Source organism: Anthonomus grandis, chromosome 6, assembly GCF_022605725.1.
Source record: "Anthonomus grandis grandis chromosome 6, icAntGran1.3, whole genome shotgun sequence".
Taxonomy (NCBI): Eukaryota; Metazoa; Arthropoda; class Insecta; order Coleoptera; family Curculionidae; genus Anthonomus; species Anthonomus grandis.
This window is the reverse complement of record NC_065551.1, coordinates 34,508,126-34,532,249: the sequence shown is the minus strand read 5'-3', so window position 1 is coordinate 34,532,249 and position 24,124 is coordinate 34,508,126. Positions and strand designations below refer to the sequence as shown.

General features: G+C 37.0%; 1 protein-coding gene across 2 annotated transcripts; it reads left to right on the top strand.

Annotated features, from left to right (window-relative positions):
• The first annotated feature begins 1,458 nt into the window (after window positions 1-1,458).
• LOC126738001 (SET domain-containing protein SmydA-8-like) lies at window positions 1,459-14,817 on the top strand. Of its 2 annotated transcripts, none has more exons than XM_050443153.1 (8): window positions 1,459-1,685; window positions 7,746-8,006; window positions 8,063-8,317; window positions 13,623-13,776; window positions 13,830-13,986; window positions 14,040-14,410; window positions 14,471-14,574; window positions 14,629-14,817. In XM_050443153.1, exons 1-8 carry the CDS (start codon window positions 1,671-1,673, stop codon window positions 14,785-14,787), a joined length of 1,476 nt encoding a protein of 491 aa, XP_050299110.1. In that variant the 5' UTR covers window positions 1,459-1,670; the 3' UTR covers window positions 14,788-14,817. The 2 variants fall into 2 exon arrangements, with proteins under 2 accessions (XP_050299110.1, XP_050299109.1); XM_050443152.1 differs by lacking the exon at window positions 1,459-1,685 and adding an exon at window positions 1,872-2,115.
• The last annotated feature ends 9,307 nt before the right edge of the window (window positions 14,818-24,124 follow it).

Genomic DNA, 24,124 nt, shown 5'->3' with positions numbered 1-24,124 from the left:
TACCAGCGTCTTATTTGGGTCACCTAGATTACGAAAACACCGGGTTATAACAGGATCCGAGCAGAAATAAGGGAATGAGAGCACTTTAAAAATCCTGAAAAAGTCGTTTTCGACGTCCGTTTTTGAGGCCAAAAATGGGCATCAAAAATGCCATATCTCAGCTATTAGAAGAGCTACGACCTTGCGGATGGTCTCGTTGGATTCAGAACGGCGAAACTAAGACTAAGACCAATCGTTAGATTTGGTCAGATAATTGTCCATCCCAAAATAGAAATCTGCTGATAATAATGAGTTATTTTTGGATTCTAAAACAAAAACCCACCTTAAAAATTTTAAACTACAAATTTTTGGCTAGAGGACATCCCATTTGGAAGCGGACAGTGATCAGTTGATCATTGAAAGGGAAAGAAAAAAAGTTCCGCAATTCAAAATTATTACTCCTTGGGATTGGCAACTAATGTCACACAGTCCGTCTTTGTGGTAAAAAAAAAATTCAATGTTGTTGGAATGCAATCCTTCGATTTTCTAAACTTTAAGTCCTTGTATGAAGGTTCCTCTGCTCCATTTCGTTTGAATAAAAAAAATTCATCTAGGGAGGATTTTCTTATTTCAAAAGTAGTGCAAATGCGAGGGAAAACCGGGGATTTTTTACTATAAAAACAGTTTTGGTTCAGAATTTTTAGAAGTCGATTTAAACCGAAAAACTAGGATAAAAAATATCTTCCCAAGCAAATAACCTTGCCTGAAAAATGGTCCAATTCCTATTCTAAAAAAAAAATATGATCATCTACAAAAATTACTTCCATGGATACCAAATCAATTTCACGAGTACTACAGGACCCTTAGACACAATAATACTGTACAGGAAGAAGATGGTCACTCGGAGTAAACTCTATAATTTGTGTTGTTTTCTATAGACATTTGAGTCCTACTCTAATAATTTACTATTTTATAATATAACTTGAAAAAAAGTAAAATTTTTGTTAACTTAACATGGTTTGGTTTGAGTTTTGTTTTACTGTTTCGACTTAATATTAGTGTTAAGTCAAAAACCATTGTTTTTTCTATGGATCATATAACGTTAAGTCACTTAACAAAAAAAACAAAAAAAAATAAGGCAAAAATCAAAACAAATTTAAATAGATAATATTTTTTTTTTAACATTTGTGTGAAATTTGGAAAAAATTGCTTAAATAGTTACAGATATATGATAAAATAAAGTCACAAAACAACTTAACGTGGCTTTCCTGACAAATGGCAATTTTTGACTTAACGTAGTTTGGCACTGGGGTACTGATTATAATTCACTATTTGTTAGGCGGGTTTTTATTTAAAATTTCGGCGCGAATCTTGTGCCAATTCAAAGTGGCGCTATCTAGAACGAACCGAGCGAAACATCTTTTCTTAGTACGTCACTTTCAAGACGACGCTCCTTGACATCTGTCACTTTAAGTCGCAATTATAAAGAGCTCAAAATAACAGCGGTTTCTCGGAGAAGATCCCGTTATTATTTAAGACGTTTATTTATAAATTATTGACAAATTTACTGCTTTTTTTTTTGCTCGATTAAATTACCGGCTGCGTGATAGCCACCGTTAAAAATATCATATTCATAATATTAAGTATTAATTAATTAGTAAAAAGTGTCAATTGTAGCGGTTAATAGCGTGATGGGTTTGTTTAAGGTAAGCAGTAGCATAAAAGCATTTAGAAAATATAATATTAAAGTGGCCATTTTGCAATTCAAAAGTGTCATTTTATAATGGCCACGCCCAACTCAAACGTATATTTAACGTCTTATGACATAGGCTCGCGTACTATAACATGTAATACGATTCGCGTTATACCCAGTTTAAAATGTATTTTTAGTGTGGGCCAATTTAGATTCAGGAAACGTTGTGTGTGTGTGTGTGTGTCGTTAAATAAGCGAATACAGAACGTTTTTATAACGTTTATAAATTACTTAAAAAAACTATGTCCGATAGTAATCGGTGCGCGGTGTGTTCGAACTCGGCGTCGCAAAAGTGCGCGGGCTGTCACAATATTTATTATTGTTCCCGGGAACATCAGAAATCCGACTGGAAGAAACACAAACAATCCTGTAGGCCCTATAAGGTAATAAACAATTTTTTTTTGAAATTGTAACCAGTAAGGCCCTCTATGAATTGTGTTAAAACCTATAAATGACCGTCACAATGGCGCCAATTTTGAATCAGAGTTGAAAATGACATGAGGCGCATTAAAGTCATACCCATGATCAATTTTTTTTACTAATTATAGACAGTATAGTACCATCTAAAAGTTGTGGAAAGAGTTAAAAGTAACAGGAAAGGCGGAAGTCATGGCTGTCCAATATCTTGAGATTTGAATGGCGCTAAATTTGAATTTCTTTGACATTTAATTATTTTAATGAGTAAAACAACTGTGTCTTGTAAAATAATTTATTCACAAATTCAAAAATCTCATCCATTGCTCGCAAAGAAAGCAACATACAAAATTGAGAAAAACCAAGAAAACACAGTCACGGTCTTATAATAAATGGCTACGCGTGTTTCGTTCTGGCTAGAACATCATCAAACTTCTGATCAAAAATATTAGGCTAAACACAATTAAATTTATATAAAAAACATTAAAAACCATTATACAGTGGTGTCCCAAAAGTATAGACACACCCAAAAATTTTGGGAAATATGGGCGCTAGAAAAAATCTTTAAATACAAAAGTTTTGGGGAATCAATGGTGGTGACCTTAAACTTGACCTTGACCTTCATGGTTATTTGAAGGTTAAAGCGATTTTTTTTAAATGAGAACCTCTATTTTTGACACCGGATTCTGAAAGAGCGGAAAATTTTACGTCCGGGTATGTATTAAGGTATGAGGTTGCAGTAATCCCGAGAGGTCAAATAATGACTTCTTAAAAATCTCGCGAGTTCAGTGGTAAAAGGAAACAAATAAAGGTCATACCCTAGGTAAGTCTTAACGAGGAACCCAACCTTGGATTTGATGTTAAACCTCATTTTCAAGGTCATTTGAAGGTCGACCTGATTTCTTCAAATGGAAATCCTTATTATTTGGCCTCTTGGGATTACTTCAACCTCATACCTCAAAACATACCCGAACGTAAAATTTTCGGCTCTTTCAGAATCCGGTGTCAAAAATAGGGGTTCCCATTTAAAAAAATCGCTTTAACCTTTTGGGTGTGTCCATACTTTTGGGACACTTAATTAGAATAAATTCTCCATTTCGACCTTTTACATTTCTTGGAAAATATTTCCTGTTCCTTTACGACGTTTCTGAACCCGTTAAATACATCTTCAGAGCCAGGCAAACAAAGTTTCAGTCAATTTAAATTCTTACGTTTTGGTTTTGTGTGACCATCATCAATTTACGCTTTTAGGCTTTTAATTTAGTCCAGGCAGTTGAAATCAATTGCCTAATTCAACTGCCTAGAATAAATTATTTATTTTTACACTTCACAACCATTGTCAAATATTACCTGTTGCCTGACGACGTTTCTGAATCCGTTTAATACATCTTCAGAGCCAAGCAAACTAAATTTCAGTCAATTTAAAATCTGTCGTTTTGGTTTTGTGTAGACATCATCAATTTACCTTTTTTACGGTTTTAATTTAGTCCAGGCAGATGAAATCATTTTTCTAATTCAACTGCCTGGAATAAATTATTTATTTTTACCCTTTACAGCTCTTGTAAAATATTACCTGCTGTTGCCTTACGACGTTTCTGAATCCGTTTAATACATCTCCAGAGCCAAGCAAACTAAATTTCAATCAGTTTAAAGTCTGACGTTTTGGTTTTGTGTGGCCATCAATAATTTACCTTTCTGGGGTTTTAATTTAGTCCAGGCAGTTGAAATCACTTACCTAATTCAACTGCCTGGAATAAATAATTTATTTTTACACTTTACAACCCTTGTCAAATATTATTTCATTATTTTCAATGGTTTCTGAATCCATTTAATACATCTTCAGAACCGAGCAAACTAAATTTCAGTCAATTTAAAATCTGACGTTTTGATTCTGTGTGGCCTACATCAATTTACCTTTTTGGAGTTTTAATTTAGTCCAGGCAGTTGAAATCATTTTCCTAAATCAATTGCCTGGACTAAATTTTTTATTTTTATACTTTACACCCCTTGTCAAATATTACCTGTTGTCTTATGACGTTTCTGAACCCGTTTGATACATCTTCAAAGCCAGGCAGACTAAGTTTCATTCAATCTTGTATTTCTCAAGAACGATTTGAGTTGGCAGCGGGAGGAAACGCTTGAACCTGCGAACTTCGACGACATGTAGTTCAAAATAATAGCCAGTGGTGCCACGAAATTTATCTGCTGTATCTACAAACCACCAAGCGACACCCAATATAGACGGCTCTTTTTGAACCTGGTTGATTGCATTAACCATCTGCAAATTGACTACCCAAGCGCAGAAATCATCGTCATGGGTGATTTTAAGGTTCACAATATCAGCTGGCTGCGCTTCTGCAACAAGAACGACGATGAAGGACGAGAAGCTGAGCTATTTGCCACCATATGCGGGCTTACGCAGCTTGTGGAGGAACCTACCAGAATCCCCGATCGAGACGGCGAGTTCGCGAGTCTCCTAGATCTGATGGTCTTGGCTTCAGACCCTGACTCGTACACTGTATCAGTACATGCCCCCCTAGGAACATCGGACCACAAATTGATAACAGTCTCTTGCCAGTTCGAGGTTAAAACGCAATTGAAATCATTTTTCTAATTCAACTGCCTGGAATAAATTCTTTATTTTTACCCTTTACATCTCTTGTAAAATATTACCTGCTGTTGCCTTACGACGTTTCTCAATCAAAACTAAACTAAGTTTCAGTCAAATTAAAGCCTCACGTTTTGAACTTTTATTGCCCTTACAGTTTTTTTTAACCATTTAGATGCTTGTCTTTTGTTGGCTCTTAAATTTAACTCCCTAAATGTCAAAATTGCTTTTGAGACGGTCAATATTAAAAGAACTGGTTGGCGAGTATAATGGATAAGGCAAGCATGTTTTCTAAATCAGGGCTTTACTCCTTAAAGTGTAGGGATTGTAACGCAGTATACATTAGATCATTCTGGTAGATAAGTTTCTAAAGAACATAAAAGTATATTACTAATAGGTGGCCGCCATTTTGTGTGATTATGTCCTTTCGATGTTGGTCACTCTGACACATTTCAGTGGTGCCAATTGTAGGGAAACGAGACTATTAACGTTTTTGTGAGGTTATGTTTATAAAATAGAAAGTTGTATTTAGTTAAGAATTTAAGATAGTTGCGTTAGATCTCCATTGGATCTATATACTTTTGTTATTGTGTTAGATCTAAGATTTTTCTTGTACTTGCTGCTTTATTAAGAATTTCGTTAAACTTTACAAAAGACAGTAATCCTCCCTTAAAATGAGTCAAAGTTTCAAATGTTTGCTTGTGTTTACTTACTCAAAAATTTGATACGAGGGCGGGTCAATAAGTCCGTTACTTTTTGAATTTCCCGCCCTTTAATGGAAATGGCAACTCTGCTTCTGTCAACAGAGAACTGTCAGTTGACGCCTGTCAAAATTTGAACAAGCTGCGTCATTTAGTTTGTGTTTGACAGCTGTCGATAGCAGACTAACACTCGTTTTGAGAAGAAAATGGAAAAAAGTGAATTTCGTGTGCTCATTAAGCATTATTTTTTACGGAAAAAAAGCATCACTCAAACCAAGGCTAAGCTTGATTGAATTGAATATTATGGGGACTCTGCACCATCCATTTCCATGGTAAAGAAGTAGTTTACTGAATTTCGATGTGGCCGTACAAGCACGGAAGATGCCGAACGTTCTGGACGCCCAGTCGAGGTCTCTACATCCAAAACAATCGAAAAAATTCACGATATGGTTTTAGCCGATCGGAGATTGAAAGTGAGAGAGATTGTGGAAGCCATAGGCATCTCACATGGTTCAGTAGTTTCAATTTTGAATGATCATTTGGGTATGAAAAACCTTTCCGCAAGATGGGTGCCGCGTTTGCTCACAATCGACCACAAACGCAACCGTGTGACAATTTCCCAGGAGTGTTTGGCGTTATTCAACCGCAATATGGACGAATTTTTGCGTCGTTTCGTCACCGTGGACGAAACGTGGATCTACCACGACACGCCGGAGACCAAACAGCAATCAAAACAGTGGATTTCTCGGGGTGAATCGGCGCCCAAGAAGGCAAAGGTGGGTTTGTCAGCCAATAAAGTCATGGCGACCGTTTTTTGGGATGCACGCGGTATAATCCACATTAACTTTCTTCAAAAGGGGAAAACAATCAATGGAGAAGATTATACCAACTTATTGGATAGAAAAAAGTTCTTTTCCACCAGGACAATGCAAGGGTCCACACATGTGCAGTTTCCATGGCAAAAATCCATAAATTAGGTTACGAATTACTTCCTCATCCGCCCTATTCTCCAGATTTAGCCCCCAGTGACTATTTCCTATTCCCAAACTTAAAGAAATGGCTCGGCGGAAAGAGATTTGACTCCAACGACGAAATCATCTCTCAAACAAATGCCTATTTTGATGACCTCGACAAATAATATTTTTCCGAAGGGATAAAAAAATTGGAGAAACGTTGGACTAAGTGTATAGAACTCAAAGGAGACTATGTTGAAAAATAAAATAACTTTTTATATAAAAACCTGTTTTTTATCCAAAAAGTCACGGACTTATTGACCCGCCCTCGTATCAATTTATTGTTTGTATATCTTCCCTTCTGACATATCGGATTTTTTGATTAATCAGAACTGTCAAGTGTCACATGATCTACAAAAGACAGATTTCATTGGCTACGCATAGCATAACTTTCTCATTCTTATAGAAAAGCAATATGGCCGCCGCTGTTTGGCCTGTGATTGGTCAAAGTCTCTTATGCGTCTATGCTGTGCATTATGCAAGTTTGTATGGGATGGGCTTTATTCGCTAAAATATGACTTTAAGTTCTTGACAGATGACATGACAAACGTCCGCGTCGTCATTATTTATAGTGTTTTCCATTTGTAATGAAAGTGCACACTGCCACTTTTTTTGTGCCGTCAACGTTGCCACTTTTTTTGTGCCGTCAACGTTGTGCACGAGTGTGTGGTAAATGCAATACTGTTTTTTAACATTGAGTGTAAATTGTCCTATTTTCACTTTTTGGTTTTGGCAACCACTTACTTTCATATATCCATACATTGCAAATTTATTGCTATGCAGGCAAAAGTATGTAACAGAGCATAGGAAATGTTACCTGTTTTTTTATGGAATTTGGTAATTACATCTATAAAATTTTCGGTTAAGGGATACGCTCCATCATTACTATTTCATCTGTAGAATCTGTCTGATTCGCTACTGCTTAATATAGATAAAATAACAACTAGATTATTTTTGCCGCCATATTTTGTATTTAATAAACACACTGAACCAATACAATCTTCCAGCGAGGGTGCCTAAAAACATGCATTCAATGCAATGGAATGTAAAAAACTTAAAAGGTGCAATCAAATGGAATACAAAAACTGGGATTAGTGCGCACCAGTGCATCTAATGGAAAACGCTGTTAATATATCTTTTGTTGGCAACACTGTGACCAACATCAAAACCACTATAAAAATGGCTGCCACCAGGCAGCCGTTATTTTTAATTAAGGGGCAATCTGCATGAGGCAGTCCACGTATATTTTTATTAAGTTCGCGTTATTTCCTTTACAGATTAGCTGCGATGCTACTCTCGGTCGTCACCTCATCGCTACCCGCGACCTAAAATGTGGCGAAATTATCTTACAAGAACCGCCACTGATCTGGGGTCCCCCGCAGATAACAATCCCGGTATGTTTAGGCTGCGGTAACGCAATAAAGCGCGAAAACTTTAAGCCGTGCTCCAAATGCGGTTGGCCCGTTTGCAGTGACATTTGCGAAAAGAGCCCCAGTCACATACCCGAGTGTCAATACACGGTATCCCGAGGATCGAAGGTAATCCTGTTAATATAATTTAATGAAACACCTTGTAACCTGTCTCCTGTTTATAGGTGACAATCTCGACATTTGATACGGTTCATCCGTCCTACCAGTGCATCACCGTTTTACGGTGTCTGTACCAAAAACAGTTTTTGTCGGAGGTGTGGAAGAAGTTGGAGGTGCTACAGTCGCACTGCGAGGAGCGAAAGACCACGCCCAAGTACGAACGCGATCGCGAGAACATCGCGCAGTTCACTTTGAGCTTCTTTAAGCTGAGGAATGTTTTTAGTGAGGAGGATATTTTGCGGGTGTGCGGCATTTTGATGGTGAGGAGTCCTGGTCTCGCTAGACTAGCGGCTAAAGTTACGTAGCCGTTCCATTGTTGCCAGACAGTTTGTTTATTCGTTAAAGCACGGGAAAACCGCATTAGCTGTTACAAAATAATCAATTACAAGTATAATTTCAAACTATAATATAACAATGTGAAAAGTTAAAATAACAATATTTAAAGGATATAATAACAAAAGAATGAAAAAAATTGAAATCCTACTAGTGGTAACATGGCATTACAAATTAATACTTTATTAATTAAATTATTGACCAATATAACTTCTTAACTGATTTAAAGATGGTATTAGAGTAATTAAGTATTAAGGAAGGTATAAAATCCTTAAGAACTTTATTTTCTTTAGATCTTCGACTGTCTGGACGAATTTTCTGTTTATTCCAGGCAATTAATGACGTCATTCATCAGATTTCCTAAGAAACTTTTATCGAAAAATAACTTCGACTGCCTGGAAGAATTTTCACTTTATTCCAGGCAATTGATGACGTCATTCATCACATTTCCACAGATATTTTAATGGAAAAATAACTCCGACTGCCTGGACGAATTTTCTCTTTATTCCAGGCAATTGATGACGTCAATCATCAGATTTTGACAGAAATTTTCATGGAAACATACTCCCGACTGCCTGGACGAATTTTCTGTTTACTCCAGGCAATTGATGACGTCATTCATGAGATTTACACAGAAATTTTAATGGAAAAATAACTTCGACTGCCTGGACGAATTTTCTGTTTATTCCAGGCAATTGACGACGTCATTCATCAGATTTACACAGAAACTTTAATGGAAAAATAACTTCGACTGCCTGGACGAATTTTCTCTTTATTCCAGGCAATTGATGACGTCAATCATCAGATTTACACAGATATTTTAATAGGAAAATAACTTTGACTGCGTGGACGAATGTTCCCTTTATTCCAGGCAATTGATGACGTCAATCATCAGATTTACACAGAAATTTTAATAGAAAAATAACTTCGACTGCCTGGACGAATTATTTGTTTATTTCAGGCAATTAATGACGTCATTCATCAGATTTACACAGATATTTGAATGGAAAAATAACTTCGACTGTCTGGACGAATTTTCTGTTTATTCCAGGCAATTAATGACGTCATTCATCAGATTTCTACAGATATTTTAATAGGAAAATAACTTTGACTGCGTGGACGAATGTTCCCTTTATTCCAGGCAATTGATGACGTCAATCATCAGATTTACACAGAAATTTTAATAGAAAAATAATTTCGACTGCCTGGACGAATTTTCTCTTTATTCCAGGCAATTGATGACGTCATTCATCAGATTTACACAGATATTTTAATGGAAAAATAACTTCGACTTCCTGGAAAAATTTTTTGTTTATTCCAGGGAATTGATCACGTCAATCATCAGATTTTGACAGAAATTTTCATGGAAACATACTCCCGACTGCCTGGATGAATTTTCTGTTTATTCCAGACAATTGATGACGTCATTCATCAGATTTCCTAAGAAACTTTAATGGAAAAATAACTTCGACTGCCTGGACGAATTTTCTCTTTATTCCAGGCAATTGATGACGTTATTCATCAGATTTACACAGAAATTTTAATGGAAAAATAACTTCGACTGTCTGGACGAATTTTCTTTTTATTCCAGGCAATTGATGACGTCATTCATCAGATTTCCTAAGAAACTTTAATGGAAAAATAACTTCGACTGCCTGGACGAATTTTCTCTTTATTCCAGGCAATTGATGACGTCAATCATCAGATTTTGACAGAAATTTTCATGGAAACATACTCCCGACTGCCTGGACGAATTTTCTGTTTATTCCAGGCAATTGATGACGTCAATTATCAGATTTAGAGAGAAATTTTAATGGAAAAATAACTTCGACTTCCTGGAAGAATTTTCTGTTTATTCCAGGCAATTGATGACGTCAATCATCAGATTTTGACAGAAATTTTCATGGAAACATACTCCCGACTGCCTGGACGAATTTTCTGTTTACTCCAGGCAATTGATGACGTCATTCATGAGATTTACACAGAAATTTTAATGGAAAAATAACTTCGACTGCCTGGACGAATTTTCTGTTTATTCCAGGCAATTGACGACGTCATTCATCAGATTTACACAGAAACTTTAATGGAAAAATAACTTCGACTGCCTGGACGAATTTTCTCTTTATTCCAGGCAATTGATGACGTCAATCATCAGATTTACACAGATATTTTAATAGGAAAATAACTTTGACTGCGTGGACGAATGTTCCCTTTATTCCAGGCAATTGATGACGTCAATCATCAGATTTACACAGAAATTTTAATAGAAAAATAACTTCGACTGCCTGGACGAATTATTTGTTTATTTCAGGCAATTAATGACGTCATTCATCAGATTTACACAGATATTTGAATGGAAAAATAACTTCGACTGTCTGGACGAATTTTCTGTTTATTCCAGGCAATTAATGACGTCATTCATCAGATTTCTACAGATATTTTAATAGGAAAATAACTTTGACTGCGTGGACGAATGTTCCCTTTATTCCAGGCAATTGATGACGTCAATCATCAGATTTACACAGAAATTTTAATAGAAAAATAATTTCGACTGCCTGGACGAATTTTCTCTTTATTCCAGGCAATTGATGACGTCATTCATCAGATTTACACAGATATTTTAATGGAAAAATAACTTCGACTTCCTGGAAAAATTTTTTGTTTATTCCAGGGAATTGATCACGTCAATCATCAGATTTTGACAGAAATTTTCATGGAAACATACTCCCGACTGCCTGGATGAATTTTCTGTTTATTCCAGACAATTGATGACGTCATTCATCAGATTTCCTAAGAAACTTTAATGGAAAAATAACTTCGACTGCCTGGACGAATTTTCTCTTTATTCCAGGCAATTGATGACGTTATTCATCAGATTTACACAGAAATTTTAATGGAAAAATAACTTCGACTGTCTGGACGAATTTTCTTTTTATTCCAGGCAATTGATGACGTCATTCATCAGATTTCCTAAGAAACTTTAATGGAAAAATAACTTCGACTGCCTGGACGAATTTTCTCTTTATTCCAGGCAATTGATGACGTCAATCATCAGATTTTGACAGAAATTTTCATGGAAACATACTCCCGACTGCCTGGACGAATTTTCTGTTTATTCCAGGCAATTGATGACGTCAATTATCAGATTTAGAGAGAAATTTTAATGGAAAAATAACTTCGACTTCCTGGAAGAATTTTCTGTTTATTCCAGGCAATTGATGACGTCAATCATCAGATTTTGACAGAAATTTTCATGGAAACATACTCCCGACTGCCTGGACGAATTTTCTGTTTACTCCAGGCAATTGATGACGTCATTCATGAGATTTACACAGAAATTTTAATGGAAAAATAACTTCGACTGCCTGGACGAATTTTCTGTTTATTCCAGGCAATTGACGACGTCATTCATCAGATTTACACAGAAACTTTAATGGAAAAATAACTTCGACTGCCTGGACGAATTTTCTCTTTATTCCAGGCAATTGATGACGTCAATCATCAGATTTCCACAGGTATTTTAATAGGAAAATAACTTTGACTGCGTGGACGAATGTTCCCTTTATTCCAGGCAATTGATGACGTCAATCATCAGATTTACACAGAAATTTTAATGGAAAAATAACTTCGACTTCCTGGAAGAATTTTCTGTTTATTCCAGGCAATTGACGACGTCAATTTAAGAAATTAACATTAGAATGCAAAGTGACAAACGCTGTTACTTAGCACTAATGTAATGAAATCCAAAACGGTTTCTTAAGATATATACATATAGAAACGTAGACTATGGCTATAACAGTGGTAAGAAAGGGAAATTTAGATTTTTCTCAAAAACCGCTTATTTTACAAAAAAAATCATTTTTACATAAAGATTAGCAAATCATTGGGTACACAAACCAGCCTTTGATTGACCTTTTTATCTCCAATAGTAAAAAAGTTATGCCACTTTTTGCAAATCCCTTGAAACACGATAATGGGAAGAAAAAGTCAACAAATCAAACAATCAATCGCACATAAAAATAAAAAGAAAAGAAAATCTCAAAAAATTTTTATTTTATTTAAATGACTCACTTTTACATAGAGCTCATATCAAAAAAGATGGTCATTATAAAACAGGGTGAAGCAGGAGATGAGGGCTTCTGGTCTGCTCACCCTCACAAAATATTTCACACAATTGTTCACTACTCAACCTCACATTGCAGGTTAATCCCTCAACTGCATCCTGATGCATCATATTCAAATCTTTGTAATTAATATGTGCACATCTTTTATGCATCACAATTCCTGTTACTGCTAAACTTATTAAGCCTTGCTGTTCGAATATCTCATTTGTGTACCTCAACTTGTACACCTCTACAACTAACTCATTATACATACCTTCTCCTTGAAAATTACTCTGTCTTAAAGAGTTGGTTCACTTGTGGTGAGTTCAGGTACATACATTTCATTTTTTATATTTAATACTTTTTAACTGTACATACCAAAGCATATAACAGGAATCATTAATTATTCTTGGCTACCATTAGGTCTTTTATGTTAGTTCTGGAAAAAAAGTGGTAGTAATAAAACTTATAAATAGTGAAAAAGGTTTATTAATATAAAACATGTCCAAAAAAAGTAACGTAACCTTATTACCTACTGTTAAACTAATAGTATCTAACGTTCTAAATAGCAGGGATGTGTTGATTGTTACACTACAATTATCCTGCTGAATATTTTGCAACCAATCTTTTTGAGAAGTAATATATATTGATTGTTGACCAAGCACTGGTCCTATAGTCATTGTTATCCTTGTCAAAGCTTTGCATTTATACCAACTGAAGTGTGAATACTTTTCTGACAAGTCTACATTCTTCACTGGTATCCAAACCAGTCATTTTTCAACTTCTTTGATGTGTCTATGTATGTCTATAATAACTGTGCTGGATAATAGACTAAACCAACCTTAGGGAAATAAGATTATGCAGCAATCTGATCTTTTGTGTGCATACAGCTTTTTTAGAGTATGCCAAGGTAAGTAATATTTCACCTTAGCCTCTAATGCTCCGTCAGACGTCAAATCATCAAGAAAGTCTACACTGGTAACACTGGAACTGGCATCTAATTTTAGCTGCTAGATTCAACTGTCACTGTCTGTATGACAAAGACATTAAGTAAGGGCACTAGATTGTGAACAATTAACCACCAAACAAGTTTTCACAATCAAGTTACAACTTGAAAGCACTCTCTTAGGTGAATGGACACGAGGTGCCCCTCACAACCCCATCCCATGTAGCTCTCTATGAAGTGGCCTCAATGTTAGAACACAATTGTGCGGCCAACTGTAATAAGACTTTCACTGATCAGGGTTCCATCCTCATAAAAGCCGGAGTGAACGTTAAAAAAGGTGCCCTACTGAACAGAAATCAGTCCCAAGAACTTTTTATGATTTTTTTTCAGGTGACCACTTAAGCATATGCTACACAGACCCACTATGGGGCACGGCCAATAGGAGACACCACCTCTACGAGTCGAAATTCTTCTGGTGCACCTGTGACAGATGCTCTGATCCTACAGAGTTCGGTACCAACTTCAGTGCCATGAAGTGCCAGAACAGGTTTGCTTCTGATAAATTAAATAATATGTTCATCTGATGTTTTTCTTATCTAGTGACTGTTCGGGTTACCTCCTTCCACCGACGTTCCTGGACCAATCGAGGAATGGCAAACTGCAAAACTGGGTGTGCAACAAGTGTGCTTTGACCAGTAGCTCGCACCACGTTCAAGAAATACTGGACCGAGTGGGGCAAGATCTGCACGAAATGAAAAAGGAAGACAGTGGGGTGGCCAAAGAGTTTTTAAAGAATTATGCAAAGTATTTGCATAATAACCATTATTATTTGACTGACGTCAGGTTGGCTTTGGGGCAACTGTTGGGGCATGAAGATGACCGGGGGTTGCCTGCCTTGACTGATGAAGACTTGGAGTTAAAAGCCAGATTGTGCCAAATGGTTTCTAATTTAATAAAGACTTTGGCTCCCGGTAAAGTTCCACCAATCCTGTCCAAATTATGCTTTATTAGTAGAATTATGCTTTTTCAAGGTGAATCCAGAATTCGAGGCCTCTTGCTGTTTGAATTACATGCTGCCGTGGCAGAATTAGGACGCAGGAGTTGCGATCCCCATCAACTCATTGCTGTGCTTCAAGTAAGAATTGATTTAAAGGTAATTCTGGATTTAATTTTTGGTTTGGTTATGTAGGAATCAAAGAAACTGTTGGATGAAGCCTCAGAACTATTGAGGCATCAACCGAAACGCCTCCCAGAGGGAAAAATATACGTGCAAACCCAAAAGAACATGAAAGAACTGGAGATGGTACTCAAAACTTTGCACAGGAACATCGGCGATTCACCTGTTTGATTATTAATTAAACTTATATGTATTTATTTATATCGAGTTGATTTATTTGACAATTGAGACCCCCCAGTACAATAGCGGCGAGCGTTTGTTCCTTCGTGAGGAGGAAAAAAGTTCACATTTACCTTCGATGGCTTTTGCCCGTCTGCCCAAATACGCCGACTGGCGCCAGATGTTAAGATCCCGGCGAATTGTGACCCATACACTTTTGGATTAGTTTATCAGAAAGTTGTGAGAGAATTCGAGTTCTTGTTCGCGTACAAAACACTAAAATATTAGATATAGGTACGAACAAATCCGAAGATGTAAAAGTTTAAGCAATATAAACATAACCTCCAATCGAACTGTCAGTTTGACATATGTCAAATTTTGGGAGTGTCTAATAACCGTACCGGAAGGAACAACATTTATTAACTAATTAAATTAATAATTGAGTATATTTTTTATTTTCCCTTATGTAGATTCAACAAAAATACTCACACATAACCTCCGATCTGTCAAATTGATATACTTATATCAAATATTGGGAGTGTATACGTTGGACCACTGGCTTTATTGGGAAATTGGGGTCTTAATTAGACACATAAGAGACTCAAACAGTTTCATTACAACTAGACACTTTCTAGGCACCCGACATTTTTTATACAAAAGATTTATACAAAAGATAATACATAAACATACCCTCCGATCCAACTGTCAGTTTGACATATGTCAAATATTGGGAGTGTCTAATAACTATACTGAATATAATAAAATGTCAAAGTAGCTTTTGAAGTCGGTCGCAAAATTTGAATTTTATCCGGCACATTTAAAAAGAAGGTAGGAGGTTGTAGTAAATTACACTGAAAATTGAGTAAATTTTTTAATCTCCCTTAAGTAGGCAAAAACATAATTCATAAACATCCAAACTGTAAAACGTGAAACCTCGGGAGTGTAATAACCAACGTCAAAACGTATTTCGCAGTAAGGCGGGAAATTTGAATTTTTTTAGCAAATCTTAGAATTTTATATGCAGGATGGACACATTTAGCCAAAAGTTTAATCGTAAAAATTTGCCAGATATAGAGGATAAAACTAGAATGTCCGAAAGTGTATGGTCTCTAAAAAAAGCGACATGACCGCCGTGAGGAACGTGGTCGAAAACAGCATCGGGAGAGACAGCAGGAGTGGTTTTCGGCGTGTTCGGATCACGTTGGCCGTGAGAATCGCGCTCGTCGATGCCGTTTATGGACCCTCGATACGCAGGAATTCACCAGGTGTTCCGCGAGTCCCTTTTGTTCCTTTTCGTTCGCTTGTTTTTCTTTCCTTTTTTCCTCTTTTTGTTCTGCTGAATATTTCGGTTGTAAAAGGCTTCTTGTCAATCCAATCTACAGCTTTGAGCACGATAGCACACTTATTTAAGTCCGCCAAACCAACGACAGCCGCAAGTTCTCAGAATCTTAGGCAGCAACAAGTAGCTTCAATCAACAACGATATTAGAGCAATCTTGGAGTGGGGCGGTAACAATCTGGTCAATTTTAACGCAAAAAAAACGCAGGCTGCAGTATTTACGATGAAGACTAACCTTGGTGGCCCGGAGCTGGTTATGGCAGGGAAAACATTGCCAATGAAATCATCTTTACATTTTCTAGGAGCCGAGGTCACCAACAGTGTGTCCTGGCATGACCACGTTGCCGAGCTCGCCAGGGCGGCTTCCAAAAAACTCGGAGTGCTTTTTAAATAGACCAGAACAGCTGCTGACTCTTTATAAGGCTCAAATACGCCCTTCCCTCAAGTATTGCTCTCATGTCTGGAGTTCTGCACCCAAGCATAGTTTAAGCCTGCTGGATTCTATACAGAAGAGAGCTATTCGTCTTATCGACAAACCAGAACTGACAAAGAGTCTGGATATAGTCTGGAGCACAGGAGAAAGGTGGCTGATCTCTGTTTATTCTACCGTTATTATCACGGTAAGTGCTCCTCTGAGCTGGCAGGCCTGATTCCACACAGGGCTGTTCCGGCAAGAAAGACGCGTCTAGCAGTTGCGGCTCATCAACATCGAGTCCACCTGCCTACCCCAAGGACGTCGCTGTATCGGGACTCATTCATCTGGAGAACATCTTCTTTTGGAACGGGCTTCCACCTCACATATTTCCCGACGCATACAACCTACAGCGATTCAAGATACACGCCCACAAATATCTTGGCGCAAGCACCACTCCGAGAGTGACATAGGACTTTCCTCTTGTACTTGTGTTTACCATAAAGAAAGAAAAAAGTAAAAACAACGTTTTTCTTCAATTTTCGAAAATTACATAAACGTTTGTCAACCTTCTAGAGCCAATAAAAAAGTTACAATTATGTTATTGAGAATTCTGTCTATAAAAGTATCAATAGTTCCTTTACCTCACCCATAGATAGCGCCACTGAGTATCACACCACTCTTACATAATATGAACCTTTATTACCCTATTCCTTCAATCACTGTGTATATCAGGATGCCGTGGCCTACTAGAAATAGCATATCGGAATGTATTGTTGTCGCCGTCTATTGCATGCCAGATGTCTGGGAATTAAGAGAAGTTCATGCTATTTTGCAACGCGGTTTTGTCTCATGATAGATAACAGGGAGTTTCGACATCGTAGTTTTGATTTTTCGTCGAACTCACGTTGCCTTTTGACGTTTTCTCTCGTCGTGGGACGCCCTGTACATAACGAGATATTTAATCTGGTATTTTCTTATTGTTTGTTCTCAGGCAAAGTTCGTGCTCGTTTCCAGATGTTTCCTATAATTAATCGGTTCAACCGTTAAAAAGTCGAACATCTGGATTACTGTCGTTTTATTAAGAACCTCGACATCTGGGGGCCAAAAAAAGTGAAAAAAATCTGATCAGACATTTGTTTTGTAATTTGCTGATTTAACCATCTTTTTCTAATGCGCTATATTGGCCAGAAGTCTGTCCTTGTTCAAGACATTTTGACCGCTTGAAAAGTCATTTTTATTCAATCCTGTGTGCATGAAATCCAATTCTTTAATCAATTTATCCTTGAAACAGTAAAAAATTATAATTAAATCATTATATAAAATAGAGGAAAGCAAAATAACACCAGCTGGGCAATTATTATTATTATTATAAGCGGTTAGGCGCCAGCAAAGGTTATCTCTTGACACTTTAGTGTTATATTTTTTGTTATTTATATGATTTCTGATAATAATACAGTAATTTTTGTTGAAATAGACAATCAATTATTTAAAATGAGGCCGCCTTTTTTTTTGACATCTGTCATTTGGGGTGACAATGTGTGACGTTTTGGGTGTGGTGCCTAAGTAGGCCTATAAATAATGAGTCCACGATGTATGCTAATTGATTAACCTAAAGACCAATATTTATTACTAAAACAGCAACAACATGTTGTGTCAAATTTAGAGAATTTCATGCATATTTATATCTAAAAGCGTATACAAATATATCAGGCCTTAAGACACCGTAAAGTTCAAACGAATTAATTAATCTTAATCTCGGAAATTCCAAATTGAGTAAAAATTCCAGGAGAAAGAGATCCTGTAGAGAACGAGTTTTTTGCAAATTGTTAACAAACAAACAAGTGAATATCGCAATTATTTGGCCATAAATTAGCGACAGAATGTGCTTTTGACATAATGTGCCGTCATTCCTTAATGTGCCGTATAAGCAAATATTTTTATGATTTCTCTTACCTTATAATAAGACGTTTAAATTTGCATAAATTATTTGGCTAATTTGTAGGTGCTAGGATATTCAACAAAAAAAAACAGTTTTATTTTGAATAGTTGTATTACATGTAGTAGTATTACAGTAATATACAGGGTGACCACGGTAACTTTGGCAAAAATTGTAGGGTAGGTAGGGACGCCATAGGCAAGTATTTTGAGCATAGGAACCCATGTCCGGAAAAGCCCCCATTCGGAGATGGGGCTGTTTTAAAATTGGACCCTTTGCGGCAACGTACACGAAAAGTTTTTTTTTACTTTTTCTGAATACCATGTATAGTTTGTCAAATGTCAGGTTGACTTTAAAATCGCCTATTTGGCGGTTAAGGAAGTAATCACGATTTATATATTTTAAAATTGAAATTTTTGCGCCACATGGAAAAGCGATAAGGCAATCCTGGCAACCTATCGTACACCAGCCACAAATTAAACGCTTTAGTTTAAAAACAAAAAGATGTAATAATTGCAATAAAGCTCTCGACAAAAAATACCGGAGATAACTCATAAAACTAAAATTATTAAAGTAAAAGTAAATAAATTCAGAATATTCCCTTCTAATGATCAGATTTCTTTGGTTCTGGTCTTAAAAGATTCTAAATTTTATTTTGAAGCTTTTAAGACATAAATCATGAAAATTGGAACAGTAGAAGTGACTTTATTTGAAAATTTGTGAAAATTCTTTAGTTGAGTCTCATTTTTTATAAAAAGTGCAAAATATTTCCATATAATGACGAAATTCTTTTGATTTCGGTTATAAAAGTTTCCAAGGAACATTTTGCAACTTTTAAGACATAAATGATCAAAATTGGATCCCCAAGCCAAGATAATCTGTCAAATATCTCGCTTCCTATTGGTCAAATCAAAAAAATTGTAAAGGGCAAACTTGTTAATTGGATCATGCTCAACAAAAATGATTCTAATGATTTTTCCTCTAGGATCAACCGTTTTTCAGAAATTTGCACTTGAAGATTGCTTGACCGATAATTGGTCATTATTTATCAACCCAAGACAAACTGTCAAATATCTCTCTTCCTATTGGTCAAATCAAAAAAACTGTAAAGGGCAAACTTATTAATTGGATCATGCTTCACAAGAACGATTCTAATAATATTTCTTCTAAGATTAACCGTTTTTGAGAAATTTGCACTTGAAAATTACTTGAGGCCAAACTGGTCATCATCGGTCAAGCCAAGACAAACCGTCAAATATCTCGCTTCCTATTGGTCAAATCAAAAAAATTGTAGAGGGCCAACTTGGTAATTGGATCATGCTCTACAAGAACGGTTCTAAATATTTTCCTCTAAAATCAACCATTTCCTGGAAATCTAGTCCTGCCATTCAACATCATTTTTAATGCTATTCCAGGCTTCTGAAGTTCTGTACCAGGCATTAAGGGTCCTTTATCCAGGCATTTACACTATAGTTATTTATTTTATTCCAGGCATTTGTCATTATTCTTAATTTTGTTTTTTGTATGTTTTCAGGGATTCGAGAAATAACTTAGTCAACGCTTTTGGGATCATTTAAAGAAGTTATTTATTTAAATTATAAAACAAAAACAAAGTAATGGACAGGGGCACTACAACAGATGCTCGAAGTGCTGCCCGTTCTCCTGGATGCATTTATCGATCCGTTGGTGCCATGAAGTTCGAATCCGAGCGAAAACACCCTGCTGCTCTCGAATGAACTCTGCGGCCATTACGATTATTAGCGCAATTAAGTCCTCCTCCGAATCCAGTGGTGTTTGATTTGACACCATTTATTCCATGGTGCCCCACAGACAGAAATCTGGTGGCGTAAGATCAGGAGACCTCGGGGGCCACGCTATGGGACCCCCACGGTCCTATCCAACGATTGGGGAAAATTTCATCTAAATAGTCCCGGATCGGCCTTGGCCAACCATCGTGCTGCCACCACATGTTATTAATAATCTGTAGGGGCAAGTCTTTAAAATATTCCTGTAACTGGCCTTGGAGAAATATCAAATAATTTTCTGCATTCAAGCGGGTAGAACGTATGGACCAAGCAAGTGGTCGCCGACAATGCCAGCCCAAACATTAACAAACAACTTCTTTTGATATCCTTGGACATGCATGACAGGCGGGTTCTCTTCCGACCAGAAGTGGTTGTTGTGTGCGTTGAACATCATTGAACCTTCTCTAGAAAAGTCCTTTTCGTCGGTATAACAAACATACCGCAGGAAATCAGGATTTTCCCCAATGCGTCGGTTTAACCACTGGCAGTAGTGAAAACGCCGAGGGGGATCGTCAGGAAAGAGATGTTAAACTTTCTTCAATTTAAATGGGTGTTGTCGTGAAAGATATTCCATCTCATCCCGTGGCTGCAACCCACTTCGGAAGCGACCTGACCAATGCTCTTTTAAGGATTGTCGGCAATACGTGCCATTACAGCATCTTCAAGTCCATCACTTGCTGTACCTAGTTAACAGTCCCGTATAAACGACTTACAATAAATTTATACTTTGGCAATAAAATAATACTTTTAAAGAACAAGACTTGATGATGATCCCGTTTCCCGTAGTGTGCGGTCGACATTTACAAACACGCTGCGGTGTACAAGGTCACGCTGTGGAAATCGCTGAGCGTACAAGCGCTGATGCATTGCTGCCTGTAGCTCCATAAACTAGTTGCACATCAGCAAGCTCGCGGAAAGTTAGCCGGTTCATCGTCTACTTTTTCTCATACAAACGTGAAAGAAACAGATTTTTTTTCCTGTCAGTCAGGTTGAAGTTTCCATCAAAAATTTATCGTTGTCATCGACAAAAAAAATACATGGTATTCAGAAAAAGTAAAAAAAACTTTTCGTGTACTTTGGGCCGCAAAGGATCCAATTTTAAAACAGCCCCATCTCCGAATGGGGGCTTTTCCGGACATGCTCAAAATACTTGCCTATGGAGCCCCTACCTACCCTACAATTTTTGCCAAAGTTACCGTGGTCACCCTGTATATATAGTGGTGTTACGGATTTCTCTCAAATGAGGAATCAAACGTGGTGGCCACAAGGGTCACTTTTATTGGTTCTAATCCTAAAAGTAAAAAATCCCATTTTTCTAAGGATATTTATTTACTCACAAATTCTTGGAATGTGCTGAAAGATCCTAAAATACTCTTAAGAGTTTATCTGATGGAAGGAAAGTCTATTAAGACGCCGTGAATCATGAACTGAATTTTCCGTATTCAGGATTCGGTAATAAAAAAGCGTAAATTAAAGTAACAATGATCCGTGGTTAACGAAGATTTCTTTCATCGGATCCTGTCACTTCATTATCCAAGGAACCAGAAAACAACCAATAGTTTTCTTATGGCGACAAATGGCCGATTTACTTTTAAGATCATAGTTGACATTGACAGAACATACAGTAAAAAGTGGTATCTGTCAAATCAGTAAATAGGGAAGTATTGGAACCGTCAAATAATGCTAGCAGTGTTTGAGGAAAAAACCGTATTTTATTACTGCTAAACCTAAACGTGTGTATGGGAAAAGAGTTATTGACGCGTTAGGTTCATGCCGTTGACGTTATTCTTAACCTCAACCTCTAACTACTATTTCTTTGCAGCTGCTTAATTCATTTTTAATGCGATTATAAGATCAAATCGTCCTCGTAGGTAAAACGGAGCCTTAACTTTTTTTCTCGTCCATTTTAAACGTAAATTGTTCGTATCTTCTCAGGCATCCACTTCTCTAACAAATAAAATAACTTCATTAGTGATTATTTCTCCAAATGTCAAAACTGTCAAAATAAGAAAGCAATAACACCGGACCATTGTGACGCAATTAAAGCCTAGCAGTATCGCTATTAAAATTTCCCTTATGTAAAACTACTTCTGCGCTTGCGTAAGGGTCAAAATACAGCTGGATTTATTACTGCTAGACCTTATATGAGTTCAAATAATTCCCTAATTAGCGAGTGACAAATGACAGCAAACACCGATTGACATTCTGGATATGGTTCGTGATTCACAAAGGAATTCCTGAAAAAAAACCTTTTTCAGTGGCCGTAATTTAATATCGTTTTACCTGTTAGAATACTATTTTAGGGAAAAATAGTAAAAGCACGATATTTAAAATAAAACCGATTTATTAAACTCAATAAAACAACGGGCCCGCTTAACGTGATAGCCTAAACTAAATCCCATTACATCTTTTTTAAAAAAAACAACCTTCATTCTTGTTTATACTTTCTGGCGCGGTATCGTAGAAATGCTGAGTGGCCGTCTTTGCGTTCTTCTTGCTAACATTCGGCCATCGTGAGTTCTTGTTCTGGCCTCAGAACTCCAAAACTTAATTATTTTGAAAATAACATGTTAGCCATTATTCTAACCGTTAATGGTCGTATACCATACTCTGAAATAGTTGACATACTCTGTCAACTATTTCATATGTTAACCATTTGCTAACCGTTCTTTATCTTATATGTTAGTCGTTTACTAACCATTGGGGACGTTAGTCGTTTACTAACCATTGAGAGCGTTAGTCGTTTACTAACCGTTTCGCTTTCGTTAGTCTTTTACTAACCATTTTGCCGTGTTGTTAGCCGTATACTAATCTTTTAGTACAATCCAGGGTTTCATGCTGTCGACTGCCACCACAGACCGTTTCTTTCTACAACTTTCCCGTAGATCCTCCACTTCATACCGACCATTGGGAAGCACCTTGAACACCATGAACGGTACCTTGAACCTTGGGAGTAACTTCTTGCTTCCACCTGTAGCTGTTAGAGCATTATTGATTCGCACGAGCTGACCTTCTTCATACTTTGTCGCTGCAGCACGTTTCTTATCAAAACGTTCCTTCTGACGTCTCTGATCCTCAGAAATACGTCCTGATATCGTCTGGCGTAGTGGATGAATATCTACCCGACTTAAATCGGCTTGTACTTCGTTAAGGATATAAGACTCAGATATATGCCGAGGCTTAAATCCTGCTAATGCCTCAAGTGGCGACACCCCAGTACTCTTAGTGACAGTACAACCGCTGCCGTTACAGCGAGGGCATTAAGTATGGTCCGATTGTACCGTTCACACTGACCTTTTAACCGCGGAGTGGCTACTGCGTTTAACGTATGCTTCACACCGTAATTGTCACAAAATAATTTAAATGTGCGCGAAGTAAAAGCAGTACCCCGATCACTTATAATCCTCGTTGGAGACCCGAATATGTACATATAGTTCAAAAGGGTTTTTGTCACATAACGCGCTCGAGTATCTTTCACTGCTTCTACTATCACAAACTTTGTGAAAGCGTCCACGATAACCAATATATAAGCATTACCTCGGCGACTTTTCACGAAGGGCCCGACATGATCTACATGAAGAGTATGAAATGGTATATCTATCTTAGAGATGGGATGTAACATGCCTTCCTTTTTTCCCAGAACGGTGCTTATAATATTGACACTTTAGACACGACTCAACGTATTTCTTGACAAAACGCCTCATGCCTGCAAACCAGTAATTTTCTTTTATCTTTTGGAGAGTTTTCTCTAGAGCAAAATGTCCCATTTCATCATGGCAATGCCGACAAATCTGCCACCTGACGCATCGAGGAACAAGCCACAATTTGTTACCACTTTCCAATTTTCTGAACACA